The following is an 8,307-nucleotide window of genomic DNA, read 5'->3' as shown; positions in this document are numbered from 1 at the left end:
ATTCAATACTAAAATTAATTATTAGTATAAAATATACATTAAAAATAAGTTATACAATATATATATTTATATACAAATATGTAATGACTAATTTTAATGTATGTATAACATTTTTATTTTACGAGTAGCTGCAGTAGATTGATAGGTGATTCTTATCTTTTAAACTAAATATTCGAGTTGAATTAGAAAAGAGAGTTTAATACCTCAAGGCCTTGGTTACCAAGTTTCACACGAGGAATATGGATGCTCTGAACTTCGGCCATTGTTCTGTCTTTACGTTACACAAAATAGAATCCAAATGGAGCCTTGACGATTATGTTTGAAATATGAGTTTGTATGTATATATGTATGTATTAATATGCTTGTTAATTCGGGATATTTGCACTTTGAAAGTATCTATCTATATAAATAGGCGTTTAATTGCTTTAATATATTGTATTTGGTCTTTGTGATGACTTTGTTAACGACACTCGGTGTGTCACGATTGTTGTTGATTTCATCATTGAGTATGTCACCACGAACTAAAAAAAAAGTAACACATTGCTATTGTACGTGGTGGTTGATTAATGATTATTATGTTTGTGCTTTACATCTCTCTCTCCAATGTTTTTATTTTTTTATTTAAGAATAATCAATCAATATATAATATCTAGTGGAGAAAATATAATCATAAAAGGTTAAGAATATATACTAACCAACACAAGATGTTAGCACTAGGGGGCACTAGAAACACACAGTGGGTTTTGATTTTGACGGTCCTAATAAAATATTTTTTTCAATCTTAATATTAATAATTTCGTAATTTATCAGCAATGTCTTTTTTAATTGTCCAGTTCTATCAATTGTAATTGTTTATGATTCACTTTGATTATCGATTTGTTACAACGATCCTGATCATTGTTTATTAATTGATTAATTTTACTACAAGAAATATTAATTTTAGCGACTAACTTTTAGCGACAATAGCTTAATGGCTGCTGTTTGATTTATTTAAGTTGTGTTTTTATAGTAATTATATATTTACCACTAATACTATATATTATAATGGCAACTAATATTATTGTCACTAAAAAATACATAAAAAAAACTTTTAGTTAAAAATTTTTAGTGGCCATAGTGTTATGGCTACTAGTATTCTTACTAAAACATTTTTTTCATAACAATTAGCCAATTAACAAACAGAAGGAGAGATTGTGTGAAACATAGATAGAAGAGAGAGCTCACCGTCGAAACTCTAAGCTCGTCGTCGTTGGCATTGCCGCCGCAGTTCCAAAGGCTTTTGGAATCGAGCAAAGGCTCTTCTCTTCCGCCTCTGAGATCGAGAGAAAGCACCTTTTTTTGTCAACACATTTCCTCTGCGAACGACTCCTTGGACTTCATTTCCATCCGATCTGCCTCATATCCGCATCGCTGTCATCGTTTGTTCGTCTCAGATCTATGTCGCCAAGGTCTTCCAGCCACCGTTGCTGCTCTTGTCGCAACACCATACTTTCGCCGCTTGCACCGCCTCCGTTCTTGTGTGTAAACACACAAGATCGTCACCGCGGTAGGTCTTCTCCATTTATTTTTTTTAATTCTGGTTTGAATACTCATAAGCATGTGATTCTCTCTGTTATTATTTTTGCTCTATTTGCTTGCTTGATCTTATTCAATTTGGCAGATCAAAGCTAAAATCGAAGTGTTTAAGTGTTTCAGATCCTAATTTTTTTGTTTGCTCCATCTTCTCTGTTCTTACTTGCTTGCGCCATTCTTGCTTGCTTGCTCCGTTTATACTTGAATTTTGGTTTAAATGTTTGAAATGTTTTCATTTTGATGAACCAAATTTCTTTGATTCATTACACATAGATAATTGACACTCTAAGTGGCTTCAGGTATGACCATAGGCTAATTGATGAGATGGTGGCATATGCACTCAAAAGTGAAAGTGGATATGTTTGGATTGGAAGAATTTTGACAGTGACATCCAAAGTGATTTACTTGCCCAAGGTGTAGAACACTTATCCGGACAATTCTGATTAGATTCATTGTTGATCTAAACTGTCAAAAGTGGTTGTAGATTTACTAGTTTTAGTTTGAAAAACCATACTGGAGCAATGTATCAATGAACATAGCCAAAATTTCCTGCAATAACACAGATTTGTATGATTTATTACTTTTCAAGAGAAATTTATATATTAATATTTTAAATTTAATAAAATATTTTATTTTGTAGTAATTAATTTCAATATATTTATATTATGCACAATCATAATAGTTGTTGACAAAAATAATTTTAAAATTCTAGAAAGAAGATAATTCATTGCTTTAAAAAGATGAGTATAATATAACTAACAAAATATGAAGGTTTTAGTGAAAATATTAATGACAACTAAAAGTAAATAATATTACAATAATTTTAGTGGTCATATAAATTACTGCTAAAATGGATTTTAGTGGCAACAGTAATGGCAACTAAAAGTGAATAATATTGCAATCTTAGAATTACTTTTAGTGGCTATATAAATTGCTAAGAAAATAGCCGCTAAAAGTTATAACTTTTAGCGGCCATTAAAAAGGTATTCATCGGCAATTGTATAATTGCCGCTAAAACCTTTTAGCGACAAAGCATAAGACAGCTAATATCTAATTGCCGGTAAATGTATTAGCGGCTATTTTTATTACCGCTAAAAGTAAAATAAATGGCCGCTAAAAGTGTTTTTTCTAGTAGTGTATGCTAGGTATGCGTTTTTCATAGCAAAGGAAATTGCAAGGGAAATTAGGAAGGAGACATAAAACTATGCATTTTATATGGGTTTTTTAGTGGGTTAGTGGGTTTTTTAGAGCTCGACGTGGTGGTCGCGTGGCCGCAAACTGTGTGGCGATTGGAGCTTCGAATTGAAAGATATGGCAAATTGAATATTTGAGTGAGGGTTTGGTGTTCTTCCCCCTTTCCCTTGAGTGTTCAGCGTGTTTGCCTTGTGTTTGGGGGAAGAAGAGTTGATGCTCTTAGTTAATGGGTAAGTGGGTTGGGCCTTAGGCCTGGTTTGGGCTTAGTTCAACCAGTTTGGTCTGTTTTGCCCAATTTTGGGCCAAAATCTTTAAAATTAGTGTTAAAATTTATATTTTAATTATTTCTACTTCTTTAAACTATAAAAATTTAATTTTCTAATTTTTTTAAATAATAATTAATTTGTTGGTTAATTATTCACTAATTTTCGCGGGTTTTATATCGAGCAAAACTTGAGACAAAACATTTAGAGTTACGGCTAGGCTCAAGGTGCAAAATACCTTCATAAAAGAAATTGGGAAAGAAAAGAAAGAGTTAAGCTTGCTTCAAGGTAGAAATTGATAAGACAGGATTCTATAATATGATTAGGATGGAAGTCTTGCAAGAATCAAGATTTTTTATGCTAGATTGTGTACAAGTGAAAAGGATAAACGAAACCATTGGGAATACTACAAGTCACCCGTGATTTGTGAGGTTTAGTCTTCAATTATGAATGGATGATTCTTTGTTTGCTTGAGGACAAGCAAAATCTCAAGTTTGGTATTGTGATGCATTCGCAACTTTAGTTATTTTTCCTTGAGAATTTCATTCAATAAGCTAATGATTCTTGTTAGATAAAAATTGATTTCACAATTTAGTGAGCATTACTTTGAGTTAGTTTGAATTCACTTGTTACAGGAGAATTTGGAGGAAATTTATAAAAGATCAAGGACGAAAAAGAGGTTATGAATCATCACAAAGAAGAGACAGAAGAAGGAGGAATCAAATAGAAAGCTCTCTGAACCAAACAAAGAGCTTTCTGGACATGAAAGCACCAAATAAAGCCATGCTTATAACATGGAGATCCATGCATTATACTTTTAAGCAAACAAAGGCTAAAGACACCAATTGAAGCCATACATATAACGTAGGGTGTCCCGCGTTATACGTGAGAAGCAAACAGAGGCCAAATATTATTAGTAGAAGCCATGCGTTATACATGGGGTGTCCTGCATATAACGCACCAAACAAAACCCTCCAGCCTTCAATTCACTCATCAAATCCTCTATTCTTCAAGAACTTAAGTGGGTAACTCAAGGCGTAGCATAAGCCCATGAAATCAAGCATTAATTGCTAATTGTGGAGAAGATCATGGGAGCTTATCTCGAAGGAGAAACTCTTTGAGAAGAATTATTGAATGAGATTTGATTTTATTTAGTTTTTTTTTTAAATTATTTTGAATTTTGAATTAGTTTTTAGGGTTAGTATGAAAAGGAGAGGAACCACACATGTGAGTTTCTTTTTCCGGCCATTTTGACAATTGAGAATTTTTTGTTTTTCTTTGATCATGAACAACTAATCTCCTCTGTTAAGGTTATGAGCTCTATTTATTACCATAGATTAATGTTCTTACTTTTCTATTCTTGATTTATGCATTGATGTTTTCTTAAGAATTTGATTTTCGTTCTTCATCAGAAGGATTTGAGTTTATTGGAAAATAACTTGCATCTGAATTGAATTATATATGCATCCTGGAAAAGATTGTTTGATAAAATTAAGCTTGAAAACCTCTTCTCTCAATTCTAAAAGTTTTGAACTTGGCTTGATAAGTGACATTCAATCAATTAGGGTTAAATCTTAAGAATTATGTGGCTTATGACTTAGTATGTGTGCTTTATCTCTTATCATAATTGATTGATCAAGGAACTAATAATTTGTTAAGTTAAGGAAAACCAGATTACCAAGGGATTAGAGTTTAGTTAATTAGGGTTCGCTGTAAGTTACATCTTTGTATGATCAAGGTAGATAGTGAAACCCATTTTTCTTGAAGTTTTAAACACCTCTAAAACCTTAGCATTCCATTTATACTATTTTCTCAACAGTTTATAAATTGCTTTCATTTAATCTTCTATTTTTGCTATTTGATATTGCTGAAACCCTAGTTTGAATTGTCTAGTTAGAATAATCGATTAACTCTTGTGTGCTCAGTCCGTTAATCTTCGTGGGAACAATAATCCACTCCTGTGGTATTACTTGATACGATTTATTACACTTATCGAGTTGTGGTTTTGCAAAAATTCTACATCAGGATACAATTGCACATAATCAATCTTGTTTTGTATCCGAAGGAATCATTCATGACAATATTATTATTACAAAGCAGATAATGTAACTAGAAGATTGAAAGGAAAAAAGAGCTTCATGGAAGTGAAAATAGACTTCGAAAAAGCATACAATAGACTAAGTTTGGGGTTTATCAAAGATAGTTTGGAGGATTTTTGTATTCCTAATCATTTTCTCTCTAACATAATAGAGTGCATCAGCTCAGTATCTTACAAAGTTTTGTGGGATGGGGATAAATCTAAACCTTTCAGGTTCTTCATGCTTCTTCTTTTTGAGTCATTTATTATTGGAAATTAGACTTCTAAAATAATATTTTAGCTACTTTAAATATAAATAAAATTTTGTAGACAAATAAATTAAAAAAATATTAAAACGAGTTTACTACGAATCGTGCTAGGCATTGTCCTTAAGGATTTATCACCGCCCTATCCGTAGGTGGAATGACTTCGATGGAAATTTTCTAGGATTAGATGTGGATCATCAAGAATACAGTCCACACCAATATTCTTGGAACACTTGGAGCAGCACAACCTCGTTCTTCTTCTTAATTGAAAAATATGTTGTAAGTAACTCTTGCTAATATTTGAAAAAACTTAATGTTATTGAGAGAGAGAGAAAAAAAGCACAAGTTACAGAGTAAACAAAGAGAGCACAAGTTACAGGTTAACAAAAATTGAGAGTGTTTTTGGGTATATATATTTTGTTATTGTATATGATACTTCTCCTTTTATATAATTCAATTCATGCAAAAGTCATAAAACAATTCAACAATTTTCTTCTTAATTAGCAATAATTCAGTTTAATGCTTTTCTTCTTAATTAGTAACGGTCATATTTTCAAGAAGAATAGCAATGATCATAAATCAATTCAAAACTTTTATTTTTACTAGAATGTCTCATGTGATACTAAATTTGAAATACAATCTTAAAAACACAACATTTGTATCACTTTTATCACTTCTTCTTGAATGGTTCCTTTCCTCCTCTCTCTAATTTTTCTGTGCTTCCCTTCTTCAATTCGTTGTCTAGTGATTTTTCTTTGTTTCTTGGTTACTTCATGATGTGTTCCTTCACCTCTTTAGGTATGGGAGTAGTAAAGTTGCTGAAATCCCACCTTCTATTCACCCGGATATCATCAATAACTAAATCAAAATCGTACCATAAATGTAAGGCAAAAGATCATAGATTCTTCCCCGCAGTGACCAAACATCATGCCAAAAAAATTAAAGCAAAGGCTCAGTATCCCAACAAAACCATCTTTTAGGCAAGAAAGAACAGTTCCAATTTTTCAATAAGGAGAGGCAGTACTTAGAATAGGAAAATTCAAATACTTACATTTCTTCAATTATTTGCTCTTAAAAATTTGAATCCAGAGTAAAAGCTTATAGATATTATTGTTCCATCTCATTAAATTCTAAAATCAAAATTTTGAGTATTTAATATTGTTAATACTAGCTCATTGGACGTAGAAAGTACTGCCTAGTTTATTAGTGATAGTTTAATTCATAAAACATACATAATCTGAAAAAGAAAATAGAGAAGCTTTCGATTCATCGTTGAAGAACGTCTTAATGGAACAAAGTTTAACTCAGTACATACTATTCAAAGTAGTTTAGTATTAATTTTAGATATAATAGAAACTAGAGAGTGGATATTACTACTCTTTCTTAATTTTTGATAATGTCATTCTTTATTATTTGATAAGATACTGTTGTAAATAAAATCTCCTAATTGAGAATAATATCATCAAATTGAAAGGAATAATTAATATCCACTTCCTAGAAATTATTAATATGAAATAAAAAGATTCAAGTAGAAGTTTATTTTCTTTCACAACTTTGTGGACATAATTTCATTTTAGTTCTCGAAAATCGAAAATAACTATATTGATCTTTGAAATTGTCCTTTGTCTCTCATTTAATATTGTGATTAAAATTTTGCGATTATGACAAGTAACACTTGACATAACCGATGTAAAATAATAGATAAATTGCAATTTCATAGATCAAAATAGTTATTAAAAAAAATCGAGAATTTAAATGAATCATATTTATAAACTTATGTTCATTTTGCAAACTCAAGGGACTTCTTTCCATGATGAGCATTGGCAAAGAAGTTGTTCATGTAATCTTGGAACATAACTTCCCTATAACGAGCCACCCCTTCTTTCTTCACAAGCTCTTCCAATGGCCCAATCTTCTCGGTAGGTTTGGGAAAAATAAACACTGGAATTGATACCCTTGATTCAGTGCTTGTTGTCCTTACTCTGTGTTCAGCACTCTTATACTTTCCATTGCTCAGAATCTTATACCAATGACACCACTGTTAGAAATAGTTACTAGCTACTATATGGTATATTAGGATGCAATACTTTAGAGACATGCTACTCTAAGATTCTAATTAAGAAAAATTAGAATTTTTTATATTTGTTTTAAGATCAGAGTAAATTAGTTGTGTACAAAATTAGTTCAACATTTGTACAAAAACAACACATTTCTCATTTTAAATACTAAAATATCAAACGAATTTATTCTCTATCTTTTTTTCTCAAAAGAAAAAACCAAAAGTTAATTCTTGTTTCAAATATAATCATATATAGTTACGATTTAAGTGAAAAAAAGACACAATAAATTAAAAAGGTAAAAGAGATTAACTAACATTATTAAGAGATTAACTAACATTATTCGTCTATTTTTCTCTCATATCATGAAATAAGATAAAACAATTGTGTTCAAAATAATCATGAAAGAATCCTAATCAGACCAAAAAGACAGGATCCAGCTCCACTTACCATCTCTAAAATTTTAGTTAGTAGTTAATTAATCTCAGATAAATTGTAAGATATCCTAATATTTCATATATATATACCTGAATAGTATCTCCAATGTTGATGACTAGAGCACCAGGTATTGGTGGAACTTCAAGCCACTCTCCATCATTATGATTATTATTATTATGTTCAAGTTTGACATATAAACCACCAATGCCATCTTGGAGAAGTACAGTGATGGTTCCCATGTCTGAGTGGCGCCCTACTCCAACAGTGAGATCTGGATTTGGGCATAATGGGTAATAGTTCATGTTAACCATCTTCATTCCAATAATACCCTCAATTCTTGACTCTTCTACTCTCACTCCAAGGTTCTCTATCAAGATTTCAACTATGTCCCTTACCATCGTGCTTGATAACTTCAAATAATCAAGTGCAACTTCCCTGAA

General features: G+C 31.2%; 2 protein-coding genes across 3 annotated transcripts in view; both read right to left on the bottom strand.

Moving 5' to 3' along the window:
- LOC107619510 (probable aldo-keto reductase 1) overlaps positions 1–389 on the bottom strand; it is a 7,312-nt gene extending 6,923 nt beyond the window's left edge. Inside the window, exon 1 of one of the 2 annotated variants that reach the window (XM_021111507.1) lies at positions 204–389. Coding sequence is in view for 1 of the 2 variants with exons in the window: in XM_016321803.2 (XP_016177289.1) it covers positions 204–263 (60 nt within the window). In the remaining variant the exon portion in view is untranslated. The remainder of the gene's footprint in view (positions 1–203) is intronic. The other variant, XM_016321803.2, reaches the window with a different exon arrangement.
- Positions 6,183–8,307, bottom strand: part of LOC107619811 (feruloyl CoA ortho-hydroxylase 1) — a 4,788-nt gene continuing 2,663 nt past the window's right edge. The window contains exons 3-4 of the mRNA XM_016322090.2: positions 7,957–8,302; positions 6,183–7,392 (exon numbers count right to left, since the gene is read on the bottom strand). Of these exons, the coding sequence (XP_016177576.1) occupies positions 7,153–7,392; positions 7,957–8,302 (586 nt within the window). The 3' untranslated portion in view covers positions 6,183–7,152. The remainder of the gene's footprint in view (positions 7,393–7,956; positions 8,303–8,307) is intronic.

The sequence above is a fragment of the Arachis ipaensis genome, chromosome B09 (assembly GCF_000816755.2).
Source record: "Arachis ipaensis cultivar K30076 chromosome B09, Araip1.1, whole genome shotgun sequence".
Taxonomy (NCBI): Eukaryota; Viridiplantae; Streptophyta; class Magnoliopsida; order Fabales; family Fabaceae; genus Arachis; species Arachis ipaensis.
Note: the sequence above shows the minus strand (reverse complement) of the source record. Positions and strands in the feature narration are given on the sequence as shown.